Genomic DNA, 16,448 nt, shown 5'->3' with positions numbered 1-16,448 from the left:
CACTTATTTTATTGTGTATCTTGACAAACAGGATTTGTTAATATTCATGTAGTTGAATATATCAGTTTTTCCTTTGTAATCTGTACTTCTAATGTCTTATTTATCTGTTCTTAGCTAGGTGTGGTGGCACAGCATCTGTAGTCCCAGCTACTTGGGAGGCTGAGGTGGGAGAATCACTTGAGCACAGGAGTTTGAGGCTTCAGTGAGCTAGGATTGTGCCTCTGCACCCCAGCCTGGGCAACAGAGTGAGATCCTGTCTCTTAAATAGAAAGAAAACCTTTCTACCTTGAGGGCAAATGGTTATTCTCTTACATAGACCTCTAAAGCTTTTATAGTTTTATATCTTAGCTTTATGTCTTTGATTTAACTGGAGTTAATTTTCTGTATGTTCTGAGATGTAAATCTAATTTTATTTTTTCCTCTGGAGGTAATGGATTGTCCCAGAATGATTTATCGATAGTCTCCCCTTTCCTTACTGATCTACAATACCTTCTCTGTTTTTGGTTTTCTTTTTCTTTCTGTCTTTTTTTTTTTTTTTTTTGAGACAGTCTAACTCTGTTGCTCAGGCTGGAGTTGCAGTGGTGTGTGATCTTGGGTCACTGCAAACACCAACTTCCAGGCCCAAGTGATCCTCCCACTTCAGCCTCCACCTGGCTAATTTTTTAATGTTTTGTAAGAGATGAGGTCTTGGCATGTTGCCCAGGCTGGTCTCGAACTCCTGGGCTCAAGTGATCTGCCCACCTTGGCCTCCCAAGTGTTGGGATTATAGGTGTGAGCCACTGCACCCCCTTTGGGTTATAAATTAAAATGTTACGTATATGTATGGGTCAGTTTCTGGGCTTTCTGATATGTCCTTTTGGTCCCTGAACAATACTGATTATTTTAATTGCTGTAGCTTTGTAATAAGTCTTGGGATCTGTTAGGGCGGATCTTATAACTAGTCCTTCTTTTTCTTCAAAAGTACCTTGCCTATTCTTTGCCTTTGTTCTTTCAAATAAGATTTAGGCTCAAGTTGTCATGTTCCAAGAAAAACTTTGCTGGAATTTTGATTAAGTGTTTATTGAATCTAGAGATTAATTGGAAAATTAACAATTTTGAAATACGGAGGCCAGGCACGGTGGCTCATGCCTGTAATCCCAGCACTTTGGGAGGGCGAGGCAGGTGAATTGCCTGAGGTCAGGAGTTCGAGATCAGCCTGGCCAACATGGTTAAACCCTGTCTCTACTAAAAATACAAAAGTTAGCCTGGTATGATGGCACGTGCCTGTAATCCCAGCAACTTGGGAGGCTGAGGCAGGCGAATCACTTGAACCTGGGAGGTGGAGGTTGCAGTGAGCTGAGATCATGCCATTGCACTCCAGTCTGAGAGACGAGAGCAAAACTCCATCTCAAAAAAGAAAAAAAGAAAAATTTACCATTCAAATAAAAAGATTTGTAAGTTATAAGTAAGATAACATCACTATTTATTTCTTTACTTTTTATCAGGTTTATCTACTGATTATTAAGAGAGAAATTAGTTTTAAAAATCTCCCGCGTTAGGGTAGATTTTTCAATTTCTTGTAGTTCTGTCAAAGTTTGCTTTGCTATCTAGATTTTGAAGATATGTTGTTAGGTACATTCAATTTCAAAAGGATATCTTGTGAATTGAGCTTTTTATCATGAGGCAGTATCCCTCTTTATCTCTAATAATAGTTGCTGCATTAAAGTCTCCTTTATCAGATGTGACTGGAGTTATACTGGTCATGTTTGGTGATATTCCATGGTGCTAGAATAAGTAGGCTCAAGTTAAGAACTGCCGAGATCATGCCACTGCGCTCCAGCTTGGGCGACAGAGACTCCAACTCCATCTCAAAAAAAACAACAAAAAAAACCGTCCAGGTTCCGAACCTAACGTGTAGGGTGTGGCACAGGTTCTCAGGGCAAAAGCTGGTTGTCCCATTTGCTTACCTCCCAGGGTTTTTTATTTCTGGTTGTTTTTGGCCTTTGAAAAATTTCTGCTGTCCTGCTAGCTTGGTGATTCATTTAAAAAAATATTTTTTGTTATTTTGTGTGACCTTTTAAGCTATTTTTATTGGGAATGCCATTCCAGCACTCTTATAAAAAATAAGTCAATTGTTTCTTTCTTTTACCTACTAAAAGAAACCTACTAAAGTTAGATTTTATTGGTTGTGATTTTTATCTTGTTTATTCTGAGGATTTTTAAATTAAAAGATGATCGAGTATAAATCTGATTTTTAAATGCTGCTCTTTGCAACTGAAATAACTAATATTTGTGAACCAAAAGCCTGATTTAGAATTCTTTTCATTGCTTTATACTGTAAACCAAGAAGTATCTGAGACAAGTCTCAATCAACTTAGGAAGTTTGTTTTGCCAAGATTAAGGGCACACCCATGGCACAGCCTCAGGAGGTCCGGATGACAACATGTGTCCAAGGCTGTTGGAGCACATCTTGGTTATCTGTACATTTTAGGGAGACATGGGACATCAGTCAATATATGTGAAATGGCTATTGGCCAGTTAGCTCAGTTGTGGTGCTAATGACACCAGGGTCGCGGGTTCAGTCCCCTTACAGGCCAGTTGTTTTGGCCAGGCATGGTGGCACGCGCCTATAGTCTCAGCTGCTTGGGAGGCTGAGGCAGGAGAATTGCTTGAACTTGGAAGGCGGAGGTTGCAGTGAACCGAGATCGCACCACTGCACTCCAGCCTGGGTGACCGAGTGAGACTCCATCTCAAAAAAAAAAAAAAAAATAGAAAAAAAAAGTAAAATGTCCATTGGTTCAGTCCAGAAAGATGGGACAACTCGAAGCGAGGAGGAGGCTTCCAGGTGATAGGTAAATACGAGACATTCTTCCAAATTTCCAATTAGCCTTTCACTGAATATGCAATTTACAGGAATAGTGTCACTTATGCTGTAGTCTGGTTTAGTGAAACAATTAGGCAAAGGAAGCAATCAGATACACATTTGTATCAGGTGAGCAGAGGGTTGATTTTGAGTTCTGTCTGTCCTTTGCCCACATGAATTTCCTTGTGGGCAAATTGTGAGGGAGGTATGTAGCTTTTAATCTTTGTAGCAATCTCACTTAGAAATAGACTGGGAGGGCCGGGTGCGGTGGCTCACGCCTGTAATCCCAGCATTTTGGGAGGCCGAGGCAGGTGGATCACCTGAGGTTGAGAGTTCAAGACCAGCCTGACTAACATGGAGAAACCCCATGTCTACTAAAAATACAAAATTAGCCGGGCATGGTGGCACATGCCTGTAATCCCAGCTACTCGGGAGGCTGAGGCAGGAGAGTTGCCTGAACCCGGGAGGTGGAGGTTGCAGTGAACGAGATCCCACCATTGCACTCCAGCCTGGGCAACAAGTGCGAAGCTCCGTCTCCAAAACAAAACAAAACAAAACAAAACAAAAAAAACCACACACAGAGAAATAGATTGGGAGGCAGGTTTGCCCTACACAGTTCCCAGCTTGACTTTTCCCTTTAGTTTAGTGATTTTGGGGTTCTGAGATTTATTTTCCTTTCACAATACTTTTATACTTCGTTATACTTTTTTTTTTTTTTTTTATTTGGAGACGAGTCTCGCTCTGTCACCCAGGCTGGAGTGCAGTGGCGTGATCTCGGCTCACTGCAAGCTCTGCCTCCCGGGTTCACGCCATTCTCCTGCCTCAGCCTCTCCAAGTAGCTGGGACTACAGGAGCCTGCCACCACGCCAGGCTAATTTTTTGTATTTTTAGTAGAGATGGGGTTTCACCGTGGTCTCGATCTCCTGACCTCGTGATCCGCCCACCTCGGCCTCCCAAAGTACTGGGATTACGAGCGTGAGCCACCACACCCGGCCCTTTGTTATACTTTTTTGTATACTTTATATACTCCGAAATTAAGATGTCAGGGTGAGGAGACATTTTTATAATAGTGTTTTTAAAATAATTCTTTTCAATTCAACTTGAAACAATGGAAATACTTTAAATTACTTCTTGAACTCTGAATTCACAAAATTAACCACTCCTTTTGTACGTTATAGTTAGTTTCCAATCTGAGTATACCTACATAAATGTTTGATTAAGTTACCAGTTGTTTGCTCTGCATCATTGGGCCAATTATTTAACTTTTCTGTGCCTTAATCGTTTCTTCTTATGTAAAATGGGAATATGATAGTACTAACCACCTGAGGTCATTGCTAGGATTAAATAACTAGTGCATGTAAAGACTTTTACATGGTGCCTGGCACAAAATAATCACGGAATAACTGGTAGCTGCTGCTGCTGCTGTTACTATTTTCAGCTTCAGAATCAAAACAACTCTTACTTTCTGCATTTTTCAGGTATGTGCCAGTCAAAGATCTACTGGGAATTTATGAGAAACTGTATGGTCGAAAAGTCATCACTGAAAATGTAATCGTTGATTGTTCACATATCCAGTTCTTAGAAATGTAAGTGTAACTCAGAGGACAATTTGCAACTGATTTTGCTGTGACTTCCTTCGCACAGTTTTTATGTTTTTGTTTCCTGAGACTGGATTTCAGATTCTGCTTATTCAAAGGCAGTTGTGTGACAGTGTCAAAGGGTGGATGAAACTTTTTCTTCATTATTTGCTTCATTTCTCTGTTAGAAACTGCAACTCACAGCCAAAATTATTGTTTATGTTGCAGGTATGGTGAGATGCTAGCTGTTTCCAAGGTAAAGGCTTCATTCTTCCAAATCTTAAAGGATTATAAAGATACCAGGAATAGTACCATATTCATTTTATTGTTTCTTTCTCTCGGCCATAGTTATATCCCACGTACTCTACAAAGTCCCCGTTTTTGGTGGAACAATTCCAAGAGTATTTTCTTGGAGGACTGGATGATACGGCGTTTTGGTCCACTAATATTTACCATCTAACAAGCTTCATGTTGGAGAATGGGACCAGGTGAATTCGTATTGCATTTCTATTACCAATCACTCCCTGCCTTTTTACCCCATCCCCCAACATAACTCTCAGGTTTTTCAACTGATCACATAAAAACAAAACAATCTCATGAAGTGCTTTCCTAACCTATTCAAAGAGGGAAAGAATGGAAACTCAGTGATCTTATAAACTCAACTGGTTCCCATCCAGTTGGCTTGGTTGATGCTGCTTGTGTTTTAGAAATAGAGAGACAGTTATTGCAATATTTGGGGTCTGTGAGAAATGGCTCAGCCAGGCAGGAATCAGCCTCCATAGGTGGTGCTCCATTTGTTTCTTTCTTTTTATTTTGAGACAGAGTCTTGCTCTGTTGCTCAGGCTGGAAGTATAGTGGCACGATCTCGGCTTCACTGCAACCTCTGTCTCCCGGGTTCAAAGGAGTCTCATGCTTCAGCCTCCCAATCAGCTGGGACTACAGGTGTGCACCACCATCTCTGGCTAATTTTTTTGTATTTTTAGTAGAGATGGGGTTTCGCCATATCGACCAGGCTGGCCTCAAACTCCTGACCTCAAGTGATCCACCTACCTGGGCCTCCCAAAGTGCGGGGATTACAGGCGTGAGCCACTGCACCTAGCCTCCATCTGTTTCTTTTGGGAAAACCCATGCTGGGGGCTGGAGTGCCAGGTCTCCGCAGGTCCCAGAGTGGCTGTGTTCTTGCTGTGGTGACACACCTCTCCACCCTGACTACACTCTCAGGGTTTGAGGGTGTCAAAGGATACCTCACCTAATACTAAAAAAACAGAAGCAAGCAGAGCCATAGCTACATGCCCCGACACACACTCCAACATAAAATAAGAAATAAATGCATTTGTAAAACATTCTGTTGAAATTTGACATCTAGCCCAGATGGGACAGCTGCTGAACCTCCAGTTCCTTTTCTTCTCCTAAGCATGCTCAGGACAAGTATTAATCAGAAACTCAGCCCAAATATAGATAAGGTAGACTGTGATTGTCCCTACCTCTAGCTGTAGTAGATCATTAGACTCTCACAGAGTCTTACACTACCCCTAGATCAGAGGGAGCCAAGGCTCTTCTGATAACCCGTTTCTTTCTTTTTCTTTTCTTTTTTTTTTTAAGAGCACATGTGTTTTTGTTTTTTTGTTTTTGAGATGGGGTCTTGTTCTGTCATCCAGGCTGGAGTGCAGTGGCATCATCTCAGCTCACTACAACCTCCACCTCCTGGGCTCAAGTGATTCTTGTGCCTCAGCCTCGAGTACCTGGGACCACAGGCTCATACCACTGCGCCAGGCTAATTGTTTGTATTTTTGGTAGAGATGGGGTTTTACCATGTTGCCCAAGCTGGTCTCCACCTCCTGAGATCCAAGTGATCCACCCGCCTCAGACTCCCAAAGTGCTGGGATTACAGGCATGAGCCACCACGCCTGGCTGGAAAACCCATTTCTTTTTTCTCTGTTCTTTCCTTTTTTTTTTTTTTTTTTGAGACAGAGTCTTGCTCTGTCGCCCAGGCTGGAGTGCAATGGTGCGATCTCAGCTCACTGCAACCTCCACCTCCCGGGTTCAAGCGATTCTCCTGCCTCAGCCTCCCGAGTAGTTGTGACTACAGGCACGCACCACCACACCCGGTTAATTTTTGTATTTTTAGTAGAGACGGAGTTTTGCCATGTTGGTTGGCCAGGCTGGTCTCGATCTCCTGACCTCAAGTGATCCACCCCACCTCTGTCTCCCAAAGTGCTGAGGTTACAGGCGTGAGCCACCACGCCTGGCCCAGAGAACCCATTTCTGATCATACTGTTAGACATGCAGCCTCTCCCCATTACTGACCTGAACCGGGTTGAGATGTGGGTGTGGCTAAGAAGCATGGGGCAGCCCCTGAATCAGGGAAAGGGCAGAGTGGGAAGCTTAGGCTGTACCACTAGCAGTGGGAAAGAGGGTTCTCTGGGTGGGACCTGTGCCTGGGAGACTGTTCCAGGTCAGGATCATAGCAGAGTTGGCTGTTTATAAGTTGGAATGGCCTACAGAATGTAGGTGTAGAATATTATACTGGGTGATGTTGCTTTACCTTATAAACATTTGCTAGTATCCAAACAGTGTTAACCATAATTATATATTGTGTTGATTTGAAACAAAATTCCCTTTGATGACAAATTCGACCTTAGCTTGGTGCATAATAAACTTGTTTTTAACACTCAGTGAGTAACAATTTGGCAGGGATAGCAATCTCATATGAATGCCACTTTTAATAGTGAAATAAACCTCAACTAAAATCCCCAAGCTCCCCTGTGGACGTGGGTTTTTAGGTGCATACTGCTGTGGTCGTACAGAATTTAAGAGATGTGCCACTCACTACTGAGTTATCTGGAACAAGTTGTTAAACCTTCCAAAATCTTATTTCCTCACCTATAAAATTGGGACAGCAATACTATTTTTATTATAGGATTTTTGTGAGGAGTAAATTAGATCAGTCATGTAAAGAGTTTAGCATAGAGTAAGCACTTACTAAGTATTGGTTACTATTATTATTATTAGAAGGAAGCAAACTTTGTATTGGAAGGACTCATAACATATGGGCATGTTTGAGTGATTGACCTGCACTTATTTGTTTTATATAATCCAAACTGGAAAATATTTTTTGGTGTTCATTTTGGGTTTGGTTCTCCAAATAGCTTAGGAAAGATGTATAGCTGGACCTTATTCTTTCATTAGGAAAAGATAATTGAGAAAGAACATATTTCTTGTCCCTTGATCCCTGTCCCAATTTACCAAGGTATAAAATTCCATGAGTTGATTGCTTCTTTGCATACATATACAAAGAAAGATTCATCAGAATTTATGAAAATTTATGGGAAATTCAGAGAAGTCTCCAAAAAGAGACAGCACAAAAAAATTCATAACAGAAAGGAAAACATAAATATGTTCATAGTAACAGGCATTTCCCAGCTTACTAAGACAGGTTATCTTCCAAAGCTCACTTATGTTATTTGGTATATTTTCCTTAAAAAAGCAATGAAGTTGTGGTAGTTACCTTGCTGAGAACTCTACTCACCTCAAACTCTATTTGAAAATACAGTGCTAATGCTGTAAGGCTGCCTTCTGCATCCTGTGGTGGAGAAGAAAAGGTTCAAAGAGAGAACCTTTTCCTCAGCTCAAACCTGGCCAGAGAAATGTTTTGGTAGAAAGAGTTTGCCTTTAGCTTTTTCCGACCTCCTTTTTGGAATTCGTTTTTCAGCAACTAATTTTCTTCACCCCTACACTCCACATTACTTTTGTATTACCCCAGCCTCCCTCAGTGACCTCCATACAAATCTTAAGATAGTCTTCATTCCAGAGTACTCTTCTTATATTAATACCTGCTTCCTCAATGCTTCTGTTCAGTGTTGGGGGAAAGCCTCTAATGGGAAGAGTTTATCTCTTACGTTCTCAGAGGCTTTTTCACTTGTAAAAGGGGATCCTTCATTAGCTATTTAATTATTGAAATGATGGAATTTTTTTTAAAGAAATGAAATTGAGAAATTCAGACACATATAGGCATAAATGTGTATAATTGGGCAGAAGGTGACATAATTGGGAACCAGTTTTGATTACAGTCTCAAATTCTGAGACGTTTCATGTTAGCATGGAACGGCTTAGCAGGTGGAGCGGGGAGGGAAGAGGAAGGCTGAGTCTGGGGTGACTGGCAGCGTGGGGCTGCCTGGATTACCATGATAGTGACAGCCGTCAGCCTACCCACCCTGTCTGGGAGAACATGGGCTCTTAATTGGTCCTGTATGGCTAGATAATGAACACTTTAAGCCTTTGGGAGATGAGATGATTGAAGCTCACTACCGATTCTCGGTAAAATTCATGCTTGTGAAGAAGTGAACAAATGCCTAACTCATTTGACTGTTTCCTCAGTGACTGCAACCTACCTGAGAATCCTCTGTTCATTGCATGTGGCGGCCAGCAAAACCACACCCAGGGGTAAGTGGATTCCAAAATTGTTCATAGGAAAAGTACATCTCACCTGGAGGGGATGCCCTATAGAGGTTGAGAACATGGGATCTGTTGAGAGACAGCTGTAGGTTCAAATTCCAGATTTGTCACTTGCAGCTGTGTGATTTTTAAACAAGCTGCTTGATTTTTGGAGCTATAGCTTCCTCCTTTTGCAAAATGGAAAAAGCACATCAACACTCCCAGAATTATGGTGTGGATGACATGCGATGGTGGATGCAAAGCAATTAGCACATGTTGAGTTGCTCACTAAATGGCTGGGCACAGTGGCTCATACCTGTAATCCTAGCACTCTGGGAGGCTGAGGCAGGAGGATCCCTTAAGTCCAGGAGTTCAGGACCAGCCTCAGCAACATAGTGAGACCCCTATGTCTACAAGAAATGAACAAAATTAGCCGGGTATGATGGTGTGTGCCTGTAGTCCCAGCTACTTGGGAGGCTGAGGCGGGAGGATTGCTTGAGCCTAGGAGTTCGAGGCTGCAGTGAGTTGAGATCAGGCCAGTACACTCCAGTCTAGGCAACAGAGTGAGATCCCGTCTCAAAAAAAGAAAAAAGAAATGTAGTTACTATTATTATAACTATCAATATTATTGTCTTACTCATAAACTTTACCCAGATTTTACATGAAAATTTATTTATCGATGAGACAGTGTCGGGAGGAGCCCTCAGTGGTAAGGGCCAGAGGCCTGGTTTGTATTTTAAGAAATGACATTTTCTGCTGGAGTCAGGTACCAAGCAACAGTCATTTATGCATTCATTTAATAAGTTATTAATATTACAAATATGTGTATATTATTAATAAAATATAACAAAATAACACAAATAATACAATATCATTTATTAATCAGTAGGTGCCAGGAACTGGTTCAGGCACTAGAGATATCATTGTGGACAAGACAGAAACAGTTCCAGCTCTCAGGTATATGGCCTGGCAGGTAGATGGGCACTAAACAAGTAATCGTGGACATTATTGTTAGGAAGAAAAAATGCAAGGTGCTTTGGGGATTTGCAAGCATCCTGGCCTAGGCACAGGAGAGTTCTCCTTGAAGAAGTGATGGCTTAACAGATATTTAAATGTCAGGAATTAAAAATGCAGGGTGCTCTGGGGATTTGCAACAGAGCGTCCTGGCCCTGGGCACAAAAGAGCTCTCCTTGAAGAAGTGATGGCTTAACTGAGATGTTTAAGGATGATCTAGAGTGAGATACTCAAAAATAGAGTATCGCAATGAAAGGTGCTGAGAGGAATGATCTTAGCACTTTGGAAGAATGAAAATTACACAACAAGGGTTCAGTGAAGTCCTCATTGTTTGTTGTATTTGAATTGGGTAACTTTTTTTTTTTTCTTCCTAGCAAACCATTCCTTCAACATACTTTTGTTGTTTTTTAATCACATTGAGCACTTTTTGGTTAGTATTGGGGAATCTGCCCCAATATTCACGTAGGTTCTTTTCTATTTTCCTTAAGCGTCAGCCAGCTTGAGAAATAAAGGGACAGAGTACAAAAGAGAGAAATTTTAAAGCTGGGCATCCAGGGGAGACATCACGTGTCGGTATGTTCCGTGATGCCCCACAAGCTGCAAAAACCAGCAAGTTTTTGTTAGGGATTTTCAAAGGGGGAGGGAGTGTGTGAATAGGTGTGGGTCACAGACATCAAGTACTTTACAAGGTAATAGAATATCACAAGGCAAATGGAGGCAGGGCAAGATCACAGGACCACAGGACCGGGGCTAAATTAAAATTGCTAATGAAGTTTCAGGCACCATTGTCATTGATAACATCTTATCAGGAGACAGGGTTTTGAGAGCAACCGGTCTGACCAAAATTATTAGACAGGAATTTCCTCTTCCTAATAAGCCTGGGAGCGCTACGGGAGACTGGGGTCTATTTCACCCCTGCAGTCTTAACCATAAGAGACAGGCATGCCCAGGGGGGCCAGTTCAGAGACCCACCCCCAGGTGTGTATTCTCTTTCCCAGGGATGTTCCTTGCTGAGAAAAAGAATTCAGTGATATTTCTCCCATTTGCTTTTGAAAGAAGAGAAATATGGCTCTGTTCCACCCAGCTCACCTGCAGTCAGAGTTTAAGGTTATCTCTCTTATTCCCTGAACAATTGCTGTTATCCTGTTCTTTTTTTCAAGGTGCCCAGATTTCATAGTGCTCAAACACACATGCTGTACAATTTGTGCAGTTAATGCAATTATCACGTAGTCCTGAGGCGACATACATCTTCCTCAGCTGACAGGATTAAGAGATTAAAGTAAAGACAGGCATAGGAAATCACAAGGGTATTGACTGGGGAAGTGATAAGTGTCCATGAAATCTTCACAATTTATGTTTAGAGATTGCAGTAAAGACAGGCATAAGAAATTATAAAAGTATTAATTTGGGGAACTAAAAAATGTCCATGAAATCGTCACAATCCACATTCTTCTGCCATGGCTTCAGCAGGTCCCTCCGTTTGGGGTCCCTGACTTCCTGCAACAGATTAGGCTTGCAATCTTTCTTGGGGTTGCCAGAACCCTGACACTAGTTGTTGTCGTGCCCAGGGCCCCGTCACTTACAGCTGTTGTCCACTCCCTACTTCAGTCATTTCTGAAGCCTCTCTAGCTCCCTGAGTCATCTGCTTTGTGGCTGGTTGACATATTTGAAAGTGAAAATGTATTTTTATCATACAATTAATTCTAGCATGTCTTTGAAGATAAATCAGTATGCTGGCTGGGCGCGATGGCTCATGCCTGTAATTCCAGCACTTTAGGGGGCCGAGGCAGGTGGATCACCTGAGCTCAGGAGTTCGAGCCCAGCCTGGCCAACATAATGAAACCCCATCTCTACTAAAAATACAAAAAAATTAGCTGAGTGTGGTGGTGCATGCCTGTAGTTCCAGGCTACTCAGGAGGCTGAGACAGGAGAATTGCTTGAACCCAGGAGGCAAAGGTTGCAATGAGCCAAGATCGTGCCACTGCAGTCCAGCCTGGGTGACAGAGCAAGACTCCATCTCAAAAAAAAAAAGTATGCCTGCATACCAGTTTCCCCACCAGCTGATACCTGTTTCTAAATTTTTTCATAATCTGGAAAGAATTGAAGCCTTTTACTCCTACCATAGAGCTCTGATATTATAGGAAATATGTTTTATAAGGATAGGCTTTTAAGCCTTAGAAATGTGTTTACTAAAAGATTTTATGAAATGAAGATTTTTCTAAAACTTTGTTTTCTGTGTTGCTCCTTCAGCCTTCTGACATTAAAATTTTGTAGTCTTTTAACCTGTGATAAACATGACTATATTCTTCAACTCAGTTTTACAGGGGGTTGTTTTCTCAGTCGTAACCAGTTTATTCCTCTTTCTCTTCAACAGCTCGAAAATGCAGAAAAATGATTTTCACAGAAATTTGACTACATCCCTAACTGAAAGTGTTGACAGGAATATAAACTATACTGAAAGAGGAGTGTTCTTTAGTGTAAATTCCTGGACCCCGGTAAGAGTTTTCTGCTCTAAGTTGAGAAAGAGGAATGCTGCTTCTTGAGATATCTTGTTTCGCTGAGTCCCTGGGTACTTATTTGTCCATTGAAATTTACCTGTGGTGGGATGTGGTGACTGGGAGGCTGAGTTGAGAGGATCCCTTGAGTCCAGGAGTTTGAGACCTGTCTGGGCAACATAGCAAGACCTTGTCTCTATAAAAAATAAATAAATTAGCTGGGTGTGATGGCTGTGCCTGTTGTCACAGCTACTTGGGAGGCTAAGGCAGGAGGATTGCTTGAGCCCAGGAGTTCGAGGCTACAGTGAGCTATGATCATGCCAGTGCACTCCAGCCTGGGCCTAAGCATGTGCCAGGCCAGCAAATACTCTTGGCATCCATATGTGGTTTGTTCTGGAGATGCCCTGAGTCTGCACCTCAGTGGTCTCTGTCAAGTCAAGATGACCCTGGGCACCCAGGCCAGTCCTTCTTTGGACTTAGTCCCACAGGCGTTCACAATGTTGAAGGCTCACTGTGCATAGCCCCAGTGAAGTTATCTGTTAAGTGAAGACACTCTACTGGGGGATATAAAATGAAAGACAAATGAACTCTGACCCTTAAAAAATTTCAGTCTGAAAGGAGTGACAAATACAAAAATAACCATTATGTGAGTAGACTGCAACACATACCATGGTGAGGTAAGGGCATCATTAGATAGCAGGGAGAATGGGTGTTGTGTCTCATGCCTGTAATCCCAGCACTTTAAGTGGCTGAGGCAGGTGGATTGCTTGAGCTCAGGAGTTTGAGACTAGCCTGGGTAACATAATGAGACCCTGTCTCTACAAAAAAATAACAAAAAATTATCTGGGCATGGTGATGTGCACTTGTAGTCCCAGCTATTCAGGAGGCTGAGGTGGGAGGATTGCTTGATCCTGGAAGACAGAGGTTGCAGTGAGCTGAGGGTGCACCACTGCACTCCAGCCTGGGTGCTAGAGTGACATCCTGTCTCAAAAAAAAAAAAAAAATAGAAAAGCTTCACCTTGGAGGCTATCAGACAGAGAAGGCTTCCTGGAGGAGGGGACATTCAAGCTAGGTCTTGGACAGTAGATAGTATTTCATCAGTGGGAGTACATTTCTGTTAGTGGGTTGGGAAAGTTTCAGGTGTTGGGAAATCTGAGTAGTCGTATTTGCCTGGAACACAGGACAAGGAATATGAGTTACTGTGAGAGGCTTAGGAAGCTAAGTAGGCATTGGATTGTAGTGGGCTCTTAATGTCAGAAGGGTTTAGACAACTTTGTGAATGGGGTCTCTGGGAATTGGGGAAGGACCTGGTTTAGGTTTAGTGCTCTGCTGTCACTGCCTTAAAATTCTTAACAATTTTTTTTTTTTTTTTTTTGTGAGATGGAGTCTTGTTCTGTCGCCTGAGCTAGAGTGCAGTGGTACCATCTCAGCTCACTGTAACCTCTGCCCCCCGGGTTCAAGCAATTCCCTGCCTCAGCCTCCTGAGTAGCTGGGATTACAGGCACCCGCCACCATGCCCGGCTACTTTTTGTATTTTTAGTAGAGATGGGGTTTCGCCATGTTGGCCAGGCTGGTCTTGAACTCCTGACCTTAAGTAATCCACCCACCTGGGCCTCCCAAAGTGCTGGGATTACAGGTGTGAGCCACCGCACCTGGCTTTAACAATTTTTTAACAAAAGGCTGCATGTTTTAATTTTGCCCTAGCCTCCTTAAATTATGTAGCTGGTCCTGCCTGGGGAGGGGAACCTCTATCAAAGCACATGTCATTTTGTCTTGCCATATTTGGATTTTCTCCTTTGCAAAAAAATGAATTGTCTAAGGAGGGACTTTATGTTCCCAGTGTCGGTCGTGGTGCCTGGCATATGGTAGGAGCTGATTAATTGCTTCCTGGATGAATGAGCAAGTCAGAGCTAGGCTTTAGGATGAAGCAATCTATGGCCTGCCAGTGAGATTAGAATGGGCAAAGCAGAAGGCCTGAAAGATCCTCAGACCCTGTGCTTTCCCAGAGCCTGAGCCATCTGGGCTGCCTTCATTCTCTGAGCCAATTGTTTTCTGCTTTGGAGCAGACCTAGGAAGTCTTATTTGGTCTCATGTCACCCTCGGGCAGATTTAGAGTTGTGTCCCTTAACTTGGATGGATCTAGTATCTGGCCAGCTTGTTCAGGGCCACTCTAGTTTGTGTTTTTTGTCTCTGCAGTAACCACATTAAGAACGATTCAGCATCCCAAACTGAGGAACTTGTTGTCCCCCAAATTCTCTGGCATACGGCTCCTAGCACTCTGCATGTGACCTCTCATGCCTGCTTGGCAGCAAATACAGCCGCATCTCAACTTGGGTGTGGTTTGGAGGATGTCTCGTTTTTGTTTTTTTTTTTTTTTCGAGACGGAGTCTTGCTCTGTCACCCAGGCTAGTGTGCAGCAGCACAATCTCAGCTCACTGCAACCTCCATCTCCCAGGTTCAAGCGATTTTCCTGCCTCAGCCTCCTGAGTAGCTGGGACTGCAGGTACCCACCACCACTCCCAGCTAATTTTTGAATTTTTAGGAGAGACGGGGTTTCACTATATTGGCCAGGCTGGTCTCGAACTCCTGACCTTGTGATCCGCCCGCCTCAACCTCCCAAAGTGCTAGGATTATAGGTGTGAGCCACCGTGCCTGGCCGGTCTGGGGGATATCTTTGGCATCCTGGTCTTGTTCCAGTTTGTTTGTTTGTTAAAATATATGTATATATACACACATATACAAATACAATTAAAGTTCTAGATTGAAAAGACTTTTTCTTTTTGTTGTTGTTGAGACAGGGTCTCATTGTGTTGCTCAGGCTGGAGTGCAGTGGTGAGATTTCAGCTCACTGCGTACTCAACCTCCTGGGTGCAGGTGATCCTCCCATTTCAGCCTCCCAAGTAGCAGGGATTACAGGCACGCTCCACCACACTCAGCTAATTTTTTGTATTTTTTGTTGAGATGGGGTTTCTCCATGTTGTCCAGGCTGGTCTCAGACTCCTGGGCTCAAGCGATCCTCCTGTCTCAGGCTCCTAAAGTGCTAGGATTACAGGTGTGAGCCACGGCACCTGGATAGACTTGTCTTTTAAAAAATTTTAGTCCACGGGGCATGGTGGCTCAAGCCTGTAATCCCAGCACTTTGGGGGAGCCGAGGCAGGTGGATCGCTTAAGGTCAGGAATTCGAGACCAGCCTGGCCAACATGGTGAGACTCCATCTCTACTAAAATACAAAAATTAGCTGGGCGTGGTGGCGAGCACCTGTAATCCCAGCTACTAGGAAGGCTGAGGCAGGAGAATTGCTTGAACCCAGGAGGCGGAGGTTGCAGTGAGTTGAGATCGTGCCACTGCACTCCAGCCTGGCGACAGAGCGATAACTCTTTCTACCCATGCTGGTCCCAGCCTCTCGGGCTGTAACTCTACCATCCCTCAGCATAAGTTGGGGGTATGATTTCACTATCCTAATTGCCTGTCCTAAGTGATCTTACTTGCTGATAGGAACTAATGTTTTATTTTATTGTTTAGCACTTCTAAAACCTCATTTCCTTTACAGAAGTCCAATACTTTGGACAGGAAACAGTAGCTTTGTTGATTATGCTATGTGTCTTTACCATCTATAATGATTGTTTTATTTCAGGATTCCATGTCTTTTATCTACAAGGCTTTGGAAAGGAACATAAGGACAATGTTCATAGGTGGCTCTCAGTTGTCACAAAAGCACATCTCCAGCCCCTTAGCATCTTACTTCTTGTCGTTTCCTTATGTGAGGCTTGGCTGGTATGTATAAGTTTATCTAACTTGTGAATGTTTTCTTCAGTATAATTTTATTCAGTCATTCTGCAACTGTTTTTTATTTCATTTTATTTTATGTTATTTTTGAGTCAGAGTCTCAATTTGTCACCTAATCTGGAGTGCAGTGGCTTGATCTTGGCTCACTGCAACCTCTGCCTCCCAGGTTCAAGTAATTCTCTGCCTCAGCTTCCCAGTAGCTGGGGTTACAGGTGTGCGCCACCATGCCTGGCTAATTTTTATATTTTTAGTAGAGACGAGGTTTCACCATGTTGACCAGGCTGATCTCAAACTTCTGGA

The 16,448-nt window shown here is 42.9% G+C and overlaps 1 protein-coding gene across 4 annotated transcripts in view; it reads left to right on the top strand.

Annotated features, from left to right (window-relative positions):
* Positions 1-16,448, top strand: part of GPLD1 (glycosylphosphatidylinositol specific phospholipase D1) — a 94,085-nt gene that overhangs the window by 28,913 nt on the left and 48,724 nt on the right. For all 4 annotated transcript variants that reach the window (XR_004245686.2, XM_058432255.1, XM_032140718.2 and 1 more), the window contains 6 exons: positions 4,321-4,428; positions 4,648-4,675; positions 4,768-4,907; positions 8,797-8,862; positions 12,242-12,362; positions 15,997-16,136. Coding sequence is in view for 3 of the 4 variants with exons in the window: in XM_058432255.1 (XP_058288238.1) it covers positions 4,321-4,428; positions 4,648-4,675; positions 4,768-4,907; positions 8,797-8,862; positions 12,242-12,362; positions 15,997-16,136 (603 nt within the window). In the remaining variant the exon portion in view is untranslated. The remainder of the gene's footprint in view (positions 1-4,320; positions 4,429-4,647; positions 4,676-4,767; positions 4,908-8,796; positions 8,863-12,241; positions 12,363-15,996; positions 16,137-16,448) is intronic.

The sequence above is a fragment of the Hylobates moloch genome, unplaced genomic scaffold, assembly GCF_009828535.3.
Source record: "Hylobates moloch isolate HMO894 unplaced genomic scaffold, HMol_V3 SCAFFOLD_20, whole genome shotgun sequence".
NCBI classification, from domain to species: domain Eukaryota; kingdom Metazoa; phylum Chordata; class Mammalia; order Primates; family Hylobatidae; genus Hylobates; species Hylobates moloch.
The sequence above is the reverse complement of the archived record's forward strand: the minus strand, read 5'-3'. Positions and strand labels throughout refer to the sequence as shown.